We start from the raw sequence: 22,447 nt of genomic DNA, 5'->3' as shown, positions 1-22,447 counted from the left end.
ATATTGTCTTTCCATGTAGGAATGTAAACAGTTCAACTTTTGCAAAGTCCCTTATGACTTCTCTTTGCTGTTCACCTTTTCATGCTTCTCTTCATTCTTGTGTTTGAAAGTCAAATTTTCTTTTCAGCTCTGGTCTTTTCATCAAGAATGCTTGAAAGTCCTCTATTTCATTGAAAGACCAATTTTTCCCCTGAAGTATTATATTCAGTTTTGCTGGGTAGGTGATTCTTGGTTTTAGTCCTAGTTCCTTTGACTTCTGGAATATCCTATTCCACACCCTTCGATCCCTTAATGTGGAAGCTGCTAGATCTTGTGTTATCCTGATTGTATTTCCACAATACTTGAATTGTTTCTTTCTAGCTGCTTGCAATATTTTCTCCTTGATCTGGGAACTCTGGAATTTGGCCACAATGTTCCTAGGAGTTTCTCTTTTTGGATCTCTTTCAGGTGGTGATCTGTGGATTCCTTGAATACTTATTTTGCCCTCTGGTTCTAGAATCTCAGGGCAGTTTTCCTTCATAATTTCATGAAAGATGATATCTAGGCTCTTTTTTTGATCCTGGCTTTCAGGTAGGCCCATAATTTTTAAATTGTCTCTCCTGGCTCTATTCTCCAGGTCAGTTGTTTTTCCAATGAGATATTTCACATTATCTTCCATTTTTTCATTCTTTTGGTTTTGTTTTGTGATTTCTTGGTTTCTCATAAAGTCATTAGCCTCCATCTGTTCCATTCTAATTTTGAAAGAATTATTTTCTTCAGTGAGCTTTTGAATCTCCTTTTCCGTTTGGCTAATTCTGCTTTTGAAAGCATTCTTCTCCTCATTGGCTTTTTGAACCTCTTTTGCCAATTGAGTTAACCTATTTTTCAAGGTGTTATTTTCTTCAGCATTTTTTTGGGTCTCCTTCAGCAGGGAGCTGATCTGCTGTTCATGCTTTGACTGCATGTCTCTCATTTCTCTTCCCAGCTTTTCTTCCACCTCTCTAACTTGATTTTCTATGAGCTCTTCTATGGCCTGAGCCCATTGAGTGGGCTGGGATATAGAGGCCTTGCCTTCTGTGTCTTTGCCTGATGGTAAGCATTGTTCTTCCTCATCAGAAAGGAAGGGAGGAAATGCCTGTTCACCAAGAAAGTAACCTTCTATAGTCTTATTTCTTTTCCCTTTTCTGGGCATTTTCCCAGCCAGTGATTTGACTTCTGAATATTCTCTTCCCACCCACTTTGCCTCCGGATCCTCCCAGACAGCGCTTGGGGTTTGAGATTCAAATGCTGCTTGCCAGCCTCACGGCTTCAGCAGGGGCAGAGCTGCTATTCAGTGTGAGATTAAGTTCAGATGCTCAGGTCGGGGCAGGGCCGCCTCACAGGCTCAGTTCCCTCAGCGGGTTTATGCAGAGACCTTCAACAATGGATCCAGGCTCCTGCCTGCTTGGGGAGCCCCGGTCTGCTCGTGTCTCCACTGTTGCCTCCCGAGGGGGCCTGAGTTATGGGGGCACCCCACTCCCCTCTCTACCCGCCAAAGAGACCCTCTCACTGACCCCTGTCACCTGTGGGTGGAGGGACCCGCGTGGCCGCTGTTGATTCCGTCCCTGAAGCCCGCTCGGATCTTTTCCTCTTGGTGCCGCGGCCATGGCAGGGCTGTACTCAGATCCCAGTCCGCGGCACAAAGGACCTTTTGCGAGAGGTTTGCAGGTCTCTCTGGAACAGAAATCTCCCTCGCTCCAATGTTCTGTGGCCTCTGGGTGCAGAATTCGCCGTGAGTTACTTTTTTGTAGATGTTGTATGGGTTGTGGGTTCGGAGCTATGTGTATGTGCATCTTTCTACTCCGCCATCTTGGCTCCGCCCCCCCCCACCATCTTGACTCTGCCCCCCCTTTCCAGAGCTTTTGATGAAGCTCATACCCCAAACACCTCCCTCTCTCTTAGAAATGATGCAAGACTTAGGAAGCTAACATTTGCAAAGTGCAGTGACATCCTCAGAAGAAAGGTTCTGCATTAATTTTTTTTAAATAGCCATTCTCATTACTTATCATCCTCATTAGTGTGACTAAAATGCCAATTAGGTCACTTATTAACTGATATCTTGGGAGGACAGTGGTTCTCTGATGAATGTGGTATCCAGCCACTCACAGTCTGACCAGGAAGGACATTGTTTTGTCTTTCTTTCTAAAACATAAGAGAGCTTCCCTGTATTGCTGCAAGATAGACAAATGACATTCTTCCTTTCCTTGGGCCAAAGAAAGGATGACTTTGGCCTAAATTGGGGGTGGAAATCTCTGAGCTCCTGATAAAACAAGCTGTGTCACTAAAACGAGTTCTTTCTGAGTAGTAAGAAATAGATAGGTATATACTGAAAAACACCACTGATTATAGACCATAATCAGGTTTTATACAAGCCAGACTTGGGGGGGTGGGGTAGAGTACAGCCTATGTTTGGACCAGTGTGGTAATTGAAGAGAGAAGATAGGAGCAAATGTAAATGTTTATGTGTCTGAGTGACAGAAGGCTGAAGCAAGCCTGGCCAGCCAGTCATAGCCATGGAGTAAAATACAAATGGACCACTCTTTTGGACTCTTCTAGGCTCCTGGTCCTAGAAATGTGAGCTTTGTCAAAACAATGTTATTCAGAGCCAAATTTCCCACAGGTTCAGTGCTCTAATTGGGGATTCGATTTCTGGAGAAAGCTAAAATAGCTTTTGTCCCCATAAAGTACAGGAGGGAAAAATAGTTAAAACTGACTTGGGAATATAGAGATAATTCTCAACAAAGATGATGATAATAATACTTATTGTTAACAATTTATATCCAGGGTTAGCCCTCGGGCTTTCCCCCACCTCTGTGTATCTCCCTGCTAGTTTCTGTCTATATTAGGAAGCTCAATTGGAAAATATCTATTCTAGGACAATAACAACATAAAATAAGTTGTGGGAAACATAGAACTAGAAATGGTCATACTTCAGTACTTTTGTCCTGAGGGCAATGACATCACCAAGTAGGGAATCAGTATGGATGGAATATTTCTATCCTATGGATACACCCAAGCTTCCTAAGTTATTTGTATCCCAAAGCTACCTGTATATATAAAACCTGCAGAAACCTTTGAGGTTGGGGTGGGGGGAGCGGGGAGTTGAGGGAAACTTTTTTTTTTATATGTAACCAAAAGTTTTAGGCATGTTAATCTCAGCTATCAGGGACATAGTTTGAAATTTCATACCTGTTCAAAATACTTCTAGGTAATTGAACATCCCAGAATCTGCCTCCCACCAAAAAGTAGGAGACCAAGTTACCAAAAAGCCAAGAAAAACACTCCCACTCTGTGACCTCATTTCATTTCTGTGAAACTTAGAAAAGTGTTTCTAAGTGGGGAAGGTTTTTTGTTTTGTTTTAATTTTTAGTTGCGTGGAAATCTCTTTCCTGAGTATGTTTAATCGGTGGCTGGATCACTTTGGGAGATGTTCAAAAGAGAACTTCCTTAGGCTTCTTGTATGTAAAATGATTGAAGTCCTATAAATAATTGAGGGAGTCTAAAAATAGGAACAAAGAAACATATTTCACTTTTTTTTTTTAAAATTTCACTTTTAACCAACATTTATTGAGCAACTCTTGCATGTATGGCCTGTGCCAGACTTTCTGGATAAAAAGATGAAACCAGGGCATTCCCTAACTTCTATGAGCCTATGAGCTTCCAGTCTAGTGGAGGGAAACAAGTAAGGTAAGACACACCGATAACAACTATTTAAATTAGAGTATAATCAGCATCTCCTAATCCTGCTTGTGCTCTGAACTTGGCTATTTATGTTGAGGGACTAAGACTGGCACATGTGGCCCTCTAGAAGGCCCTTTGACTGAATCCAAACTTCACAGAACAAATCCTTTCATTAAGGAGATTAGATGCTAAAATGATCAGGGCCTTTCCCTAGAAGCCAATATCCAGAAGGATGCCACCCCCCCCACACACTTTTTTTTCCTTACATGAAACACTGGCTGACCCTGAGCTATCACCCTCCAGGGTCTTATGGTCTTGACCATCATGTTTCTCTTAGGATCCACTTTCCCATTGAGACTGTCTGCCCTCAGTGCACCTCCTTGCCTGGGGACCTGCCCTCAGATTGCTAACATTCACAGCCAATAATAAATTCAGGACTAGTTTTCCTCAGTTCCTTACCTTTCCCCTGTGTGCCTGGGCACCTTCCTAAATTGTTAACAAACTCTCCTCCCTCCTAGACCTCTTCCTCTCACATTCCTTCCATCTTCTGCTACACACTGAAACCTAGGTTTTTACTGAACACAGCACATAGCATCCCCTCCAAAGCTAGCTGCATCTCTCACACTGCCTGACCCTCAGGCCTAGCAGGCACAAGTAGAGAATTAATGTTTACTTAGTCCCCACTTTCAGATAGCCCTACAGTGCTATCCCTCGGCAGCCACTTCTCTGAAGTTCACTCTTTCCCGGTTTTTTGTTGCCTTGCCCACTTCATACATACTGACCTCCTGGCTCCACAGCTGTGACCTCCATTCTACTTCAGTCAGACACAGGAGTGGTCATTTCTGTATCCACCCCTTGTTGCTGCCACCCACCCCAATCCCTTGAGAAATGAGTCGATCCTAATTTAAGCTCTGGCACCATCCTCCTTTCTTTCTCCGAGGATCACAGCCTCAGAATCATCCTTGCCCTTTCCCTCTCCCTGGTCTTATCTCCTTTGCCCTCACAATGTTTTTCACATCTTTTGTCTCCTCCTTCCATACACAGCCAACAACCCAGTCTGAGCCATTATCACCTCTAATCTGAATGGTGGTGGTGGCCTCCTAATTGGTCTCCTTGCTTCCAGTCTCTCTCCTTACCAACCATGGTCCACACATCTGCCAGAATCATCTTAAAGCACAGATCTGACCATGCTGAAAAATCCTTAGAGACTCCTAACTGACTCTACGATAACAAAACACGAACTTCTCAACTCGGCATTTAAAGCCCTCCAGAATCTGACTCCAACCTCTCGGGCTTGTGGAAAATGAATTCAGACTTTGCATAAGGGTTGGCAAGAACCTCTGAAAGTCCCTTTCAGCTCTGTGGAAGCAGTGCTGCCTTTCTACACTTCTTTCAAAATAGTGTATTCCTCTTCACATGCTGTTCCCTGAACTCATTTTCCATCTCTTGCTTCCTTACCTTTATCCAGACCCCCATATCCTAGATGACACTCTTTCCTCACTTTAACCTCTTAGACCCCCAAGTCCTACATTTTCCAGGAAACCTTCTTTGATCCCTCAATCATGACTGTCCTCTCCCTTCTTTCTTTAACTTATATTTTACTCATGTGCATACTAAAAATCTAAACTTCTCTGAGGGCATAATGATTTTCAAATTTTTTTTCCATTGAAATCCCAGTCCCTTACATTGCGCCTTGCCCATATTTGGTGCTTTATAAATATCAGCTAGTTGTTATTGAGAATAACATTATAGCAGAGGCTAAAATTATTATGGAGCAGTGACAAAGATCTGGGAGAAGACAATTTACTCTAAAACCATGAACTTCAAAGGAGAAGCTGTCAGTCATGTTGGCAGAACAAAGGTCTCAATGTGGTAATAGAGAACAAAGAGATTACCTTGTGAATTGGGAGTGGGGGAAGTTTGAGAAGAGGGGGGACCTTCAAAGAGGCCAAGTTGCAAAGGGTACCCTGAACTCTACACACTCAATTTGCCTTTCTGTGAACCTGGCAACCTGGTGGAATTTAACCATATTCTAGATTTATATAGGCACAGGAATCTGGCATGTTATAAAAGCCTGCTAGAATAAAGATGATAGCTCACAGTTCCATATATTATTTTAAGATTATAAAATACTTTACACATAGCAACTCTTTAAGGTAGGAGAAATATTATATATACCTCTTTTACAAATGATAACAGATGTCACATGATTTGCCCAGGGCCAGCACTTGAACCAAGATCTTCTGATTCCAAGATCAGTGCTATTTATACCATATAATGAAGAATAGTGACTTGGCTACAGCAACTTACAGAGTAGTCATTGACAAATCTCTTCACCCCTCTGATACTCTGGATCCTCATCCATGTCATGCCTTCTAGCCATATGTGGTCTCCCCCACCCCCTGGGCTCAAATCTGGGCCTCTTCTCTTCTCTCTCTATACTACTTCATTGGATGATCTCATCAGTTCTCATGGATTCAATTATCATCTCTATGCTGATGATTCTCAAATCTGCTCTCTGCTGACCTCTAATTCTACATCTCCAGTTGTCTTCAGATGTCTCAAACTGGATGTCCAGTTGATATCTTAAATTAAATCTTAAATGTCCTGAACCAAATTCATCTTTTTCTCTAAACTTTCCCAGGCTCATAACTTTCCTTTGTTGTAGAAGGAAATGCCACGCTTCTAGTCCCTTGGTTTTGAAATTTAGGATTCACCCTGTACTCCTCACCATCTCTCACATCCCCACCCATATCTATTGTCAAGGCCAGGCAATCTTACCTTGGCAATAGTGCCACCATTCTGGTACAGGTCCTCATCACCTTACACCTGAACTATTGCAATAGCCTGCCAGAGAATCTGCCTGCCTCAAGTCTCTCCCTACTCCAGTCCATCCTCCTTTCATCTGCCAAAGTGATCTTCCTAAAGTGTAGGTCTGACCTTGTCACCTGCTCAGTATATTCCAGTGGTTCCCTATTGGCTCCAGGATGGCATATAAAATCCTCCGTTTAGTATTCAAAGCCCCTGGTAACCTATCTCCCTCCTACCTTTCCGGTCTCCTTACTTCCTACCATGCACTCTTCAATCCAGTAACTTGGCCTCCTGACTGTCTCTTGAATAAGACCCTCCATCTCTGTTCTGGGCATTTCTTCTGGCTGTTTTCCATGCCTAGAATGCTCTCCCTCCTTTACATGTACTGACCTCCCTGGCTTCCTTTAAGTCCCAACTACAATCCCATCTTTTACAGGAAGCCTTCTCCAACCTTCTTCATTCTAGTGCCTTGGCTCTGTCAACTATGTCCTATTTATCCAGTATATGCCTGTTTGCACATAGTTGTTTTCTTGTTGTCTCCCGCATTGGATTTTGGGGTCCTTGAAGCCAGAGATTGTCTTCTGCCTCTTTTTCCAATCCGAGCACTTAAGCACGCTGCCTGGCATATAGTAGGTGCTTAATAAATGTCTATTGGCCTACTGTTGCATCAGCTTTGTGCTCAAGATCTCTTCTGGCCCTGGCATCCAATGAGTCAGTCCCTGAATCTCAGCATACTAGAGAGTAGAGGAAGAGCAGGAATTTTAGAAACATGATCAATTCCTGATTGAAAACCCACCCATAGATTGAGTGCTCAGTTCCTGTGATACTGAGCTCTTTCTCTCTGGCCCAACAATGATCACTTTGTGGATTGGGGATTGGGCCACTGGGTCCTGGGTTCCCCAACTTGTCCCTGATCATCAGGTAGAACATTTAGAAAGCCAAGAAGCTCCAACTGGGTTTTCTGACCAGAGGCCAAACTCTCCCACTGTGCAGTCTGTGTTGGCAGTTTGCCTGGGAGCCTGGAGGGGCCCAGCTTACTTCACAGACATTTTAATTCTTCTTTTTTTAAATGGAAATACACCCAGTCGCAATGTTTGCTCCTGGGGAAACACCAAAGCATCCTTGTGGTCTTAGAGTTTAATCATCAACTGCAGGGGGGAAAAAAAGGAAGAAGGTGGGGACTTAGGGGGGAGGGGAGTACCTGGGGGAAAGCATACACCTGGCAGGAATGCTTGAATGTTTTGCCTTTCATCCAATTACACTAGGCTCTTTATGTGGATCAGTTAATTCTCATTAACCTTCCTCTGATGGAAATCAGGTGAGTCCCATTTTTACAAATGAGTAAACAAAACTGTAAGGAAAGCTGAGACTTTGTCCCACATAGCTGTAGGCCTATGATGAAATGGAAAGAACTCTCAACATTGAGTCAAAGCAGCCTGGGCTTGTATCCTGGTTTTTGCTATTTAATTAAGTTCATTTTAATTCAACCAGCACTTACTAAGCAGTTATCCTGAGCTGAGAACTGTGCTGCATGCTAGGGATAAAAAATACAACAATGAAATAAACAGACTCGGCCCTCGAGCTTATATTCCACGCTCCCGATTTACTGTAGGCATGAGTTTGTGTTAGACTTCTTACCACTTTCTTTGGAAAATAAAGAGTCAGTCTAGAAGGTCTTTAAGTTTCCTTTCAGTAGTAAACCCTATGATCTCATGAGCCTATGACTTGTGTTAATAACCCAGGCTTTGACCTGAGGAAGTCTTACCTCCTGGGAGAATTTACTCCCCATATATTCCATTCATAAAAATTCGTTTAGCTTCTTTTTATGTTATAATAACATAGGAGAGTGTTGTTGTTCAGTCATGTCTGACTCTTCGTGACCCCATCTGAGGTTTTCTTGGCTTAGATACTAGAGTAGTTTGCCATTTCCTTCTCCAGCTAATTTTTCCAGATGAAGAAATTGAGTCAAACAGGGTTAAGTGACTCACCCAGAATCACACAACTGGTAAGTGTCTGAGGCTGAATTTGAACTCAGAAAGATGAGATTCCGAACCCAGTGCTTCATGCACTATGGCCTCATCTAGCTGCTTAATGAATGTTTATCCTTCCCACCCCCACCCCTACTCTAGTGTATTCCCCAAAGTGATCTTCCTAAAACTCAGATCTGAGTGTGTCATACTCTCCCACTACCCCTTCCCCTCTCTGGGACTCAGTGATTCATTGTTCATAAAAAGGGGATCAAAATTTAGGTCTTGGGATCTGAAGCATTTTCTAAGATTTGAAATTTAGCCCCAAATAAACACAAGCTGTTTTGTCTATTCATGAACCATTGCCCACTTAAACAGGGCCGTGATGTGAAAGGTTTGAATCTTACCAGTTTCCTTAGGCGTCTACATGTTCCACAGCCCTCTGGACTTCCTGCAATCATCTCTTTCCATAGGAAAATTGGTTCCTCAAATATATAAATGACCCAAGGGCCTTTGTGGCATACTCAGAAATCTTGTTTTTCCAGGCTAGAGGTTGAATCAAAATTCTTCCATGCTTAAAGGTTTCATTCATGACACCTCATCCTCTTGCCTATTTCCTTAAAAGTTTTAAAATCTAAAACGGGAAAGTAAGGGAGTTATCTTTATGTATAGAAGTAGTGACTACCAAGTAACTGTCATTTTATTGCCACAAATAAAGAAAATAAAAAGTTGAATGATGGTTTTATCCTGAATTTAAAAAGAAAGAACATTGGGGGAAGGGTGTGAATGTATGTAGTGGACAGAACAGTTGGCATGTCATAAATGTGACAGACAGTGTTCGCTTTCTTAGCCAAGTCATGCTTTTACAGAATTTTCAAGGAAAAATCCCCTAGTGCAATAGATATATACAGAATTGTATATGTAAACACATGTGAGTACGTGTGTGTTTGTGCATGTGTGCTCATTAAGGGACTTCTGGACAGAAATAAAAACTGTCTGGATGAAAATATCCAGGTTGCGGGGGAGGTGGGGGGGAGATTTTTGTTTGGGTATAGTACCTCCCTCAGAAAGGGCATAATTCTGGAGTATTTTCCTCTGGACAAAGACTTCCTCTACAAAAGAGGGAAGTAGCCCAACTCTGTGGGGGTTGGGGGCTTCTTTATGGTCCCTTTGTTATCTCTGGAACCGAACTGATTTTGATAAAGAGTAAGTGGGGGAGACTTCCATACCCAAGAAACTGGCTGCTGCTGCTTGTGCTACTTAGATTACCACTGCAAAGGGATTTTAAAATCTGGAATCATTGAATATTAAAAAGGAATGGACTTTAGAGACTAACCGAGCTCCCTTATTGTAGAAAGGAGGAAACTGAGGTTTAGAAATTCAAGGATCATAAATATGAAACTGAGATAGTCCCTACAGGCCATCTACTCCAACCCCTTCCTTTTACAGGTGAGGAAAGTGGGGCTTAGTGAGCGTGACCTGCCCAGAGCCCCATAGGGCGTAAATAGCAAAGCCAGAATAAACCTAGATACTCCAGCTCCAGATGCACCTCTCACCGTATGAAACTTCTCAGGACATGCCCAAGGTCATTCATCATTTAATTATACAGTAACAACCAATGTGGGTTGATCGTAGGGCATAGTATCATAGATTTTTAGATCTGAAAAGAAGCTTAGAGGTCATTGAGTCCAGAAGCCCTCATGTCAGAGAAGCCAAAACTGAAGTCCCAAGAACTGAAGAGTGACTTGCCCAAGGTCAACACAGCTACTAAGTACCTTAGGTGAGTTTCAAACCTAGGTCCTCCAGAGCCATTGTGTTTTGTATTAATTGGATTACTTGATTAAATTTCAAATCTTAAAAATTTTTAAAAATAAAATTAAAAATAATAATAATAAAATAAATTCCCACCCGTCACTTCAGGTTTGATTTAAATTAATATAATTATTTTATTTCATCTTCATAAATTCTTCATTAAAAAAATACCTGGCCCTCGTGGAATATTAAAATGTACTTTCATCCTCAGCATTTTAGCCTTTTTTCTTCACTTGCAAAGCTTGGCCAAGCAGCAGCATAATCCTTGGGGATCCCCTTTTATTCTAGAATCATAAAATTAGTTGTCCCGAATGAATTCTTCCAGTTGTTCTGTGAAGTAGATGCATATGAATTATGATAGCCCTTTGCACACATTTAGAAATAAATGCCCTGGGTCATGTAGCAGCACTGAGAAGGTCATTCATGAGCCTTCACTCATAACCTTGCAGGATTTAGACCTAATTCATCACCACCATCTCCTCCCTTTTCCCTCCTTAATTTGCAGATTAAAAAAAAAGTTGAGACTGTCTCTGTGGGAAAATGAGTTGCTCAGAGTTGAGAGCCAGAATTTGGTCCTCTGACACACCGTCCCCCCTTCCCCCACCCATGCTCCTTCTGTTCTGCTTCCCTGCTGGTCTTTATCCCCTCTATCCCATTGCCACCCAAGAAGGGTGAGGGATCCTCATAGAACATCACTGACTTTCCCTTTCTCCACAGATGCCATTCTGGGTATGTTGGGGCACGATGTGAACATGCAGATCTCCTTGCAGTGGTGGCAGCCAATCAGAAGAAACAGACTATCACTGCCCTGGTGGTGGTTTCCATAGTAGCCTTGGTTGTCCTCATTGGGATCTGTGTGCTAATACAGTAAGTATCAACTTTGTCCTAGACCAAGGGTTCTTACCCTAGGTTCTGTGAATTTTTTTTTAATGGATGTATTTCAATATGGTATGATATTTAGTCATAGGATTTGGAGTTGGGAGGGACTTCATAAATCACCTGGTGCAACCCATTTGTTTTACAAAGTCAAAAGCTGAGGCTCAGAAACATTGATTGCTTTGACCAAGTCACACGATTCATAAGCAGAGCCGGAAGTCTTTTTGACTCCTTCTTGATCAATCAGATTCATCCTGAGAATAAGTTACTCCTTAAAATACTTTAGGTGTATTAGTTTTTTCAGGTCACTGAAGCAGATGTTTTTAGAGCTGAAAGGGATCCTAGGAGTTATGCTATCCCATCCCATCAGTTTAAAAATGAAAAAACCAAGACATATTAAGTCAAAATAACAATTATGCACAAGAGTTATAGCTGTCTCCGTGGTCTAACTTAGGTAACAGCCTGATGAATTAAGGGCAGAGAAAGCTAATTCCTAATGCACTCAGTATTCCCTCCTCCACTGGCTTCCATGGTCTGGTAGGACAACCCAACCCAATCCATAGGCTTGTGGTCTGGTATCCACTCAGTAGTATCCTTACTGCTGCTACAGTTTCTGATACCACACTCTACTTCCTTCCTGGCCATGCCTCCACTCCACCATTCTGAGGCAACAAGTAATAGAATTCAACTCACCCCTTTCCCCTACCATGTTCAAAGGTGGTGGAGATACAGGAAAGCAGCAGCTTGATATGCCTCGAGTGACAACATCCTTGTCACAGTGCACCAATACTCAGTAAGAGAATTATGGAACAGAGGGAGCTGGAGCAAGGCACCAGCATGTGTGTGGGGCGCCCTCATACCTGAAAAAAGGGGGATTGGCATGCAACCAAGGCCAGTTCTGCTCCCCAGCCCAGAAGTCACTTGAGGTAGAGATTGAGCCTAGTAAAACATGAATTACCCATTGGGGGAAGAGCTGAGGTCTCAGCCCCAGAGAAATGACCATTGAAAGGGAAGTAATCAGAAAGTTAATGATGGGGGAATATAAGAGTAGGAAAAGATAGAAATTACCAAAGATCTCAGAAGTAAGATAACTCGACTAAAAACCTCAAGTACAAGTAAATAAGAACAGGGAAGATTACCTCCAGATCATCCAAATATCTCTGAATAAATATCGTATGACAAAGGAAAATGAATCAACACCTGATTATTCAGAGGACCCTGTGAATTCCCAAGAGAATATTGAACCATACAGCAAGCTCTTTCTGAAAGGTTCAGGAGAGAAATAAGGATCATGACAACATAGTTTATAGCCTCCACAGTAGAAGTAACATATAATAGTATCTCACCAAAGAGAACACCGGATTGGGAATGCATATACACAGAAATGAAAGATGATCTAGAAGAAGAGAAAAGAAAAAATAATAGCATTAAAAAAAAAAAGCCATGACCACTACATAAGAAAAACATGTATGTAGAGATAATTTAAAGATAATAGGTCTCCCAGAAGAATGACAGGTCACAAAAAATGAACACCAAAATGCAAGAAATGATACATGAAAATTACCCAGAATATCTGAACATAGAAAACAAAGTGCCTATTGAAAGAATTTGCAGATTGCCTCCAGAAAAGAACCCTGTGATGCAAACTAAGAGTTATCATTCAATTTAGCAGTTCAGTTCCTCAAGTGACTTAGAGAAAGATTCTCAAATGTAACGGAAAGAAAGTCTGAATAATACAAGACTATGTTGTACCTACCAGAAACTACAGAAGATAATGAAATAATGTGCTCCAAAGAGCAAAGGCACATGAGATGCAATACAAGGTGATATACCCTACAAACCTGAACCTAATCATTAATGAAAAATTATGGGTGTTCAATAAAAAGGAGACATTTGAAGCATTCCTACAAAGAAAGCCAAACATGAACAAATATCATATTTCACCACATGATCATTGTAGATTTTGTGCTAAAAAGTGGTGTGTGACCATTATGTGAAGCTTTTAAAAAATGTGCTAGTATTACTTAAAAATCATTCATTATTAAACTGTCTTTGGTACAAGGTTAGAATGCACAGAGTACTCATGGATATATGTTAAAATTGAATACTGACAATGCGAGTGTGCTGAGAATTCTAAGCTCATAACTCACAATGTGCATGTAACCATATGCCCCAGTGAATACATTGCTGTTCTAGTTACCTTTTGAGCAACATGACAAACAGAATTATGTCATACAACCATTATGCAATGAATGGGTATAAATCAATTTTTGGACTGAAAAAAATGGTGTAGTGATAATGTGGTGGTGACGATTATGCAGTGAAATAAAGTATTTTGCTTTTCAAATTCCTAAGACAACAGAAATATAAGAAAACTAAATAAATGCAGCAGCCAAGAAAAGGACAAATGACAAAATAAATTATCCTAGGGGAAAAACACCCTAGAAAGAGAAAGACATCCATGGGGTTAAGAACCACAACATAACTATGTAGCCCAGACTGTAATGCCACAGGTATCTAGGTGGAGAACAGTGGGGACCAGAATCTCCAAGGGGACTTCATAGAAGACACAGAATTTGAGTTGACACACTAAATGTGAATTGATAGTGAATAGACTATATACCCTATATTAGAGTTATGAAACTGGTCTTTACTCTCTGCCATGGATACTTTGTTCCTCTATAGATTACAAAAACCCTCTCAGCCAATTTTCAACATAATCTGATCTTCCTTTAAGATAAAATGGGTACCAGCTCAGTCTTAGTTCTTATTTTTAGCCAGAGTTAGCTTCAGTACCCCATTTCATTTTCCCACTGAGCAGCACCTCACCCCTTTTTACTTCCCCTCAGCTGTTTCTGTAAATCCTGCTCACACATCAGCAGTAGAGACAGATGTGGTGTAATGGAAAGAGCACAGGACTGGAAAGGAGATGAGGAATCACGGTCTTGCCTTTACCCTAAACTCACTGGGACTTTGGAGGATTCTCTTTCCTTCTCTGGAACTCAATTTTCTGATCTGTAAAATGAGAAGGTTGGACTAGCTAATCTAACACTCATTGAATGTGATTCTCTTTCCAACATTAATTAATTGGGACATGCTATGAAGAGTCAAAGGAGCTGAATGTGAATCCTGACCCTCCTGCTAAGAACCATTGTGACTTAGGGCAGATCATTTATTTCCTTTCTCTGTGCCAGAGCTTCCCCAACTGTTTAATGAGAGAACTTGACTGAATCAGGGGTTCTTAATCTGAGATCCATAAATTCAATTTTAAAAAATACATCTTGACAACTCTTTCAATATGCTAGATTTCCTTTGTAATCTTGTGTATGTATTTAAAATCATTCTGAAAAGGAGGTTTATAAAGCTTCACCAGACTACCAAAGAGGGGGTCCATGACTTGAAAAAGGTGAAGCATCAGTGAACTGGGTGAGTGCTAAGATCCCTTCTTCTACCTCTAGATTCTTAAAACAATTGGCTGATTTTTTTAAACCCAGGGCTTTGCATGTCAGGACTTCACATGCCAATGAGTACCTTCTTCCAGCTGATCCCAGAGAAACCATTACATTCATTCATATTGCATTCAAAGAATAAGTCAATTTAAATGTACAGGAGCAGTAGGCTGACCCTGTATGTATCATTTGTAACTCTAACCTTGCAATACTATGGAGATGACACATACCCACAAATATGTTAAGCTTTCAGTGACCTGATAATTTGGGTCATCAGGATCCTTTAGGAATCCAGTTTACAAAACTGTGACTCATTCCCTCTCTTCACCTTCTACCCCCACCAAACTTTTCCCATGGGTTATGTCATACAATCCAAACTCCTTTCTTAACTTTAAAGAAGTGGATAACTATTCATTCACTTCACCTTCCTCAAATCTTCAAGAGGTATGGCATGGATGGTATCAGGATGGCTGCTTAGTCTCAGCCTTAACAACTGTTTCTTAATAGTGGTGCTCTGTTTAAACAGGGTCTTTCAACTTCATCCACAGGGCTTTAGGAACATTCATCCATGAACACAGTTCTCTTGTCTGGGAGGCAGCTAGGTATGCAGCCCTCTGGGGAAAATAGAGGAGGCCAGGGTTCAGGGGAAGAGCTCAAAGGATTCTGTAAATGCAGTTATAGAAATGAGAAAGTGATTCTAAATACTCCCAGAAAACTGGCAAAAGTGTATTTCCACTGGAGGGAAGAGAAGCATCCCTAAGTTTTAGGGTTAGAAAAAACTTAAGGGATCATTCTGGTCCAACACATTTGCAACTCACAATGGTCTCTTCACCATCTCTGACAGGGATCATTTCGAACTCTGCTTGAAGAGGTGAACTCTCTACCTCCATGGGCAAACCATTTCAGTATGAAACTTTTCCTTATATTGAAATATAATCTGCCTCTATCTCCTCTCTCTTTTGTTCCCTGGCTCCCAAATGCTACAGACAGATTAAGGTTCTCATAATGCCAATATGCTCTCAGCCCCCGTCTGGAGGAAGATAATGTCCAGGCATTCCCTTTCTGTGGCAATCTCAGGCATGGCTTTTGGGTGCTCTTAATGGCCTAAGTCAGTGGTCAATCTGACTTTTCTTGCCCCTCTTGTATTCCAGCTGCTGTCGGATAAGGAGGCCTTGTGAGTGGTGCCGGGGCTTCATCTGTCAGCATGAGAAGCCCAGTGACCTCTTGAAGGGAGGAACAGCCTGTTGCCGCTCAGAGACAGGTGAGCACAAATGTCCTGGGGATGTATTCTGTTTGAAGCTTCCAACTGGCAAAAAAAGCAGCTTCTTTCTTGGAAGGGAAACAGAGGAGGCAGTGAAAGGAAGCTAGATATCTAATTTTTTTTTTTTTTGAGCAACTTGATCCTAATTTGCTTTTGCATTACTGAGATGAGAGTTGAAAGTGTTTGGCAGCTTTTATGAACTTGTCTCATGAGTCAGCCAACGAACATTAAGTACCTACTGTGTGCAAAACACTCAGTTTAGGCTGCAGGAGATACAGAGTTTAGTTAGATGAGACAGGGTCTCTGGCTTCAAGGAACAAGAAGCTAAGACATAACACCAATAGCTAATCACCATGTTCTATAAGTGTCTTAAAAAGGTGCGCACAAAATTCTCAGTGAAGTTTGGAGGGAGAAAATATTATCCACCAGGGAATCAGAGGTTTTGTGACATTTGAGTGGCCTTTGAGTTGAGTTTTAAAAGATGGATAGAATTTCAATAGTTTTCAATAGAGGGAGGTTATTCCAGTCCTTCAAAACTGCATAAGCAAAAGCCTAGCTACATGAACATGAATCTACTTTGGCTGGAGTATAGAGTACATGAATGGGAATAAGGTGAGATAAATTTGGGTAGTTCTAGATTGTGGGGAGCCCTGAGTGCCAGGGAGAGGAATTTGACCTTTACTTAATGGGCCAATAGAGAGCTATGGATGATTTAAAAAGATCACTGAAGGACTGGAGCAATAGATGAGAAGGTCAATCCTCCAGGGATTTACAATCTAGGTGCTTCATTGTAGGCACCTAGGTAGTTCAGTAGATAGAGTGCCAGGTCTGGAGTCAGGAAGCCTCATCTTCTTGAGTTCACATCTAGCCTCAGACACTTACTGGGTGTGATCCTGAGCAAGTCACTTAACCCTGTTTACCTCAGTCTCCTCATCAGTAAAATAAGCTGGAGAAGGAAATGGCAAACCACTCTAGTATCTTTGCCAAAAAAAACCCCATCTGTGTTCATGAAGAGGCAGACAGGACTAAAATGACTGAACAACAACAACAAACCTTCAGTTGAGTCTGTCTCACCAGTGTTAAAGTACTGACCCTAACCGTTTCAGAATTCGAAATTCCATTTATTTGAAAAAATAAACTCTCAAAGTCCTCCCCCACATCAACTAAGGTTTTGAAAGTGAAGCTTTGATGAGAGAATCTGTTGGCTAAATCAGTTGCAAGCACATAATTTAAAATTGCTTTTGAAATTTTACCTCTAAATCACATAGAACAATGGAAGAGAGATTTGCCCAGGGACAGATCAGAGACTCGGGATTTTCCAAAACCTGGCAACCCCTTTCCTCTGTGTGGTTTACATACTCCCCCCCACATGTGCTTGAATGAATGAATGTCAGGATAAACTTTAACTACAGTGAAGTCTATTGTACATAGGGTAAGCATCAAATAGGGGTTATGAAGGTAGTTGGAGAAAGGTGAGGAGTATTTGTTAACCGTGACCGTACTCCCCTGTATGTATGTACAAGACATTCACATTTCTTTTGAGGAAGGCTGGCGTTTTCGTCCCTGTTGTACTATTAAGAAGAAAGTGGACAGTCAATGGCACTCACTCTTTGTCTAAAAAGAAAAAATTGAGGCCATGAAGTTGCCTGCCTCAAGTCATGCCATTGTGGTGGGACAGTATCATCCCAGATGTTAAAAGCTGGATATGACCTTAAAGTTCCCACCCCTTCGTTTTATTAATCCCAAACAAGATGAATGATTTCTCCAAGGTCATGCAGTAGGAACTATCAAAACTGGAACTCAAATCTAGCTCTCTTAAGCCTTCTGTCTCCAGCATCAGTGCTCTTTCCACCATTCTATGCTTCTACCTTGGGAAGAAAACCCAGGACTGACATACAAACCCTACCCCCTCACAAACATACCTCCACTAACCTACTGAACAACCCACTGAATAAGTTAACAAACTAAGTAAAGGTAAATGTTTCCCCAGCATTTAGACCCAAAACCTAGATAGAAAACTATTAGTTTGAGGAAGACTTGTTCATTGCAGTTGTTTAGAATTTTTAGAATGTTTAGAATTCATGGCACTCCATTTATTTTTTGGTGTCTCCTACCATGTCCTTGGCTTCATTAAAAAGCATAGCATAGCATTGTAATGGGAGGAATACTAGAGTCAAAGTCCAAAAGTCTGGGTTTAGATCCTGGCTCTGCTACTTACAACCAGTATGACCTTGAGCAAACGAGGCCTCCCACTTTCTGAAACCCCTGGGGTCCTCAATCTAGAGATGAAAGGGATCATCAAGGCCATCTAGTCCAGTGCCCTCATTGGAAAGATGAAAAGACAGAGACCAGAGGTTCAGTGCCTTGTCTAAAGTCACCCCATAGTGAGAGGTGAAATTTGAATGTGGGTCCTCTGACTCTAAATCCAGTGCTCTTTTCCACAATACACTGCTACCACATTTCCAAATCTATAAAATAAAGATGTTGATGCAAATGACATCCAAGTTCTAACCTTTAGCTCTAAAAGTCCCATTTGTTCTAACATGTTCTAATATTCTTTCCAATCCTAGCTTGCTAGATTCTGGATATTCTCAAATCCCTTACAACTCTGCAACTCAGTGTTCTATGCCTTAACCTTCTTTTCTAACTTCTAATCCCTTTATTAATGACTGAATGATGTGGCTTTTCAGGGAAGGCCAAATGTGAACTACTATAAGCAAGAGAAATTTCTCACCCCCAAACCTTCAACCTGTTGTAGATGCCATGTGCTTCCAAAGGCGGGAGCCATGACTCCCTAACTCCCTCCTTCTCTCTAATAGTGGCTGAGCAGAAAATAGTCACTGGAACAGACAACACAGGAATAGGCAGGATGAATCCAGGGGACCAAATACATATTACCTCATTTCTATGAGTTCTCAGATCTCTGGAAGATAAAGAAGAGGATGAAGCTCATTTCCAATGGGGGTAGTGACGTTGCAGAGACCCCCACAACTGGGAGCAAACCTCAGGAAGCTTTGGGCCTGGTAGTATAGTGTCAGGAATACTAGATTTGGGTTCAAATCCTAATTCTGCTGGTTACTAGCTATGACCTTGGCAAATTGCCACTGTTCCCTGGACCGCTGTTTCTCTATTTCTGAACTGAGGCTAATTGAACCAAATGTTCTCTAAGGTTGATTCCAGATGTAAATCCCATGCTCTGATAAGTTGGACATTTGACTCATAATGTTGGGCACCTGGCAAGACTATGATGTCACCAGGTTGACTGTTGAACAGTACTGACTTGAAGGGAAAACCAAGATGATGGATGGCCCCTTTGTTCTTATGTGTTCAATTTATTTTTTCAGTCCAGCATTTAAGAGGGTTTTTCTGCTTTTCCAAGTTCAGTCTTTATCTTTTTTCTTCTTCTCCTCTTTCTCCTCCTTCTTCTCCTCCTTTCCCTTCTCTTTCTTCTCTTCCTCCTCCTTCTCTTCCTCCTCCCCCTCCTTCATAATAATCATAGTCATGATAGCTTGCCTTTATATAGCACTCCATGGTTTACAATGCTTTTTTGTAAATTCTCATCCTATCTTCTCAACAACCTCCTGAGATGGACACAGCAAAAAATTGGACTAAAGCCTGCAAGTAGAGTAGTGATGACAAATTGAGAGCTTTTTAACATCTGTTCCAAACTTCTGTCATGAAAATCAGCTCCTTTCTGATGACTTCCCATTTAGGATACCAACTGGAATGGAGGGCTCTGAACTCACAGTAATGGAGTCTTTCTGTTTTCTTACAGTGGTCTGAAGGAAGGACCCCAGGGATACAGCCAGTTGGACTGCTGCTGCCCGATAAAGGAGAAAAGACTCTTCTAAAGAAGTGCATTTTCCATGGAAGCAAGTATTGCTGGGGACATACTAGCAAGCATTTTTTTTTCCTGCATTGCCTCAAAAACTCCTATGCATCCTCTTTATTATTTGCTGGGCTTTCAGAACTCGTCGAGAATTCCATCTGCCTGGGGTTACTTGGTGTGAACTGAGCATGGAAATCGGTGGATCACGTAACCTTTAAGACTGTGTTGTTGGAGCTGAATGACTGATGGTCCCCAGGAGGAACTGCAAAGAGGGTTGGCTTCTTGTTTACGTAGCAAAGTTGGATACAGGTGTGGAGGTGTTTGAGCTTGATGCAGGTGTGAGTGTGTGTGCTGCCAGGGACAAATTACAATCCGAAGTTCTTCCTCTTTTATTCCCCCAACTTGTCCATCTGTGCTTCATTTTTGTCTTTGGATGAAATTGTTGGTCCTTACCCATGACCTCCTTATGGTGTTTGGGAATCTACCTGGAACCATGAGTTTCCTTCAAGTTGTTACAGTTCTGTCTCATTTATTTTATGAGAGCAAGGGGGTAAAATGGGGTCGCTGCCTCTATTACAGAAAGACAACTAGTTCTAAGAAGAATTGTCTTTTCTAGCTATAGAACCTTTAATACTTTAACATGCACACCCCCTAGAGCCCTCTGGATGTGTCCACCAATAGAAAGATATTGTAAATCCTCTATTGCTATTTCTTCCAATGGTGATAATTTCTAATTTATTAGTTTCATTTTTCATCTCTTAAATCAGTGTAAAACACACACACACACACAACCTCTTTAGATTTTCTAGTTTTGCTGTTGTGTAGTTACAGAGTGAAGTTATAGTTCATAAAAATATATATTTGCATCTTTTGATCAGGGTAGGCATTTCTAGCATCCTAATCATCAGTCTCTGGGGAGGAACACCACAGACCATATCACGGGAAAAAAAATGTACAATCTAAATTTTGAAGTTGAGCTTTGAGACCCTAAACCATTCTTTGGGTTCAGTCTTATTCTAGGTGGGATAACTCACACATAGCAAACAGAAAGCTCATTCCTTCTGGAGAGAGACCAAGTAGGCAAATAGATCCGTGCCTGTGTGTGTAGGAAAAGTAAGCTCTGCTATGTGTATAGAAAATTATTCATTTATTTAAAAGAATAATTTGCTGACAGCCCCCTGGAGAAATCTTCTAGGTTGTATTTGGAAACTGATGGTTAGCCGAGCATCCTTAAAATTTCAGGCCTGATCCAGGAAAAGGAGAGCCAGTCACTTACTTTCCATGTGTAACTCAGTTGGTTTGTTGCTTTATTTTAAAATTGGGAAACTCTTCTTTTCCTATTTATTTTCAAGCCATTAACCAAAACATTCTACTGATTTTTCTGTTTTCCATTAAGGATAACTTTAAAAAAATAAATGTCAAACAAGCCTCCTGGCCCCTTCTGGGCCAGACGTTCCCCCCAGCAGACAGACAGCGGGTACTTTTGGCTTAGGATGCAGTCGCCATCCTTGAATGAACAATGGTAGATATCTTGTATATCACTAGACTTTGTTAGTTAAAATTTCAAGATAGAACTATAATGAGTAGATATATATGTGTTAATTTACTGTACCATATACAAGGATACTATTTATTCGTTAGTCTTTGAAAATGAGAGACTTATACTCTTCAATACATTCTGCTCCTCAGATCTTGAAAGAACTCTATTAAATGAGTAAAGATAGTTGGAAATTTTCCTATCACAGATTTTCCCCTTCCCTCATTCCCTTTCCCTCTCCAGTCTCCCACCCTCATCTCAGTTTACTTCTGTTTGTTTTTTTAAGAACTGAAATAATAATACCATAACCCATGTCTTAACCTTGGAGCATTGATTTTTCGCCTTTATTAGTATAGCTGGAATCTCTGAAATTGAAGATGAGGATCCAATCTGTTCTCTACCCTACCCCTCTTACTTCTCCATGTGATCCAAAAGATGTACACAGAAGACAGGACTTGGGTGGGGTGGGCCAGTTTGGAACTTTTGCTATAAAAGGAGCTCCTGTCTCTGGCCCACCCTCTCCCTGCTCCTACACTGGAATTGTAAAATAAAATCAGCTTCAGATTTGCAGGCAAGCACCCTAAACCTCCCTATGAGCCATGAGTATATTGGGCTGAGGAACACCCATTGCATCTTAATTCAAAACCAGACCCACAGGGCATTTTGTTATTTTACATTCTTCTTCCCCATCCTAGAAATATCCAAGGAGTTTAAGATGTCTGGCAGAGGAGAGACTCATAAAAGTGCAGGTATTGTTTTAAGTTATAATTTGAAAATAGATTTAAATAGTGTTTTTAACTTGGGCCAATGTTTTCATTTTAAGGCAAATTTGTCTCCTCATAGTTTAGCAGAGGCTATTTGAACTCTATTTTCCTTTTTAAATATTTTTTCAAGTACCAATATGAAGTATTTGTTTTCCTCGATGGATTAACTAAAATCTAGTCTGTGGGATTTGGTGGTTTGCTTGTAAGTAACGTTTCCCTGTGTGTAATTCTATCCCCATTATCTGTATGTTCTCTGGTAGCCAGTGTTAACTGCCATTCAAAGTCAGCCACGTACATGCAATCTGTGAAACCAGGTGGAACTTTCATGGCTCTCTGTAAAGGGGTTCTGGCTTGGGATCAGTCAATACTTTGATTCTCATGTCATGCCAGTGCCCTCATCCTAAATCATGATAGAATGTCCATTCACCACATAGCTTTGATC

General features: G+C 41.2%; 1 protein-coding gene across 2 annotated transcripts in view; it reads left to right on the top strand.

Moving 5' to 3' along the window:
• The window catches only part of TGFA (transforming growth factor alpha), a 128,423-nt gene extending 107,865 nt beyond the window's left edge, over positions 1-20,558 (top strand). For both annotated transcript variants that reach the window (XM_072635292.1, XM_072635291.1), the window contains exons 4-6: positions 11,007-11,156; positions 15,766-15,875; positions 19,651-20,558. In XM_072635292.1, coding sequence (XP_072491393.1) covers positions 11,007-11,156; positions 15,766-15,875; positions 19,651-19,658 — 268 coding nt within the window. In that variant the 3' untranslated portion in view covers positions 19,659-20,558. The remainder of the gene's footprint in view (positions 1-11,006; positions 11,157-15,765; positions 15,876-19,650) is intronic.
• The last annotated feature ends 1,889 nt before the right edge of the window (positions 20,559-22,447 follow it).

Source organism: Notamacropus eugenii, chromosome 1 (genome assembly GCF_028372415.1).
Source record: "Notamacropus eugenii isolate mMacEug1 chromosome 1, mMacEug1.pri_v2, whole genome shotgun sequence".
Classification (NCBI taxonomy): domain Eukaryota; kingdom Metazoa; phylum Chordata; class Mammalia; order Diprotodontia; family Macropodidae; genus Notamacropus; species Notamacropus eugenii.
Note: the sequence above shows the minus strand (reverse complement) of the source record. Positions and strands in the feature narration are given on the sequence as shown.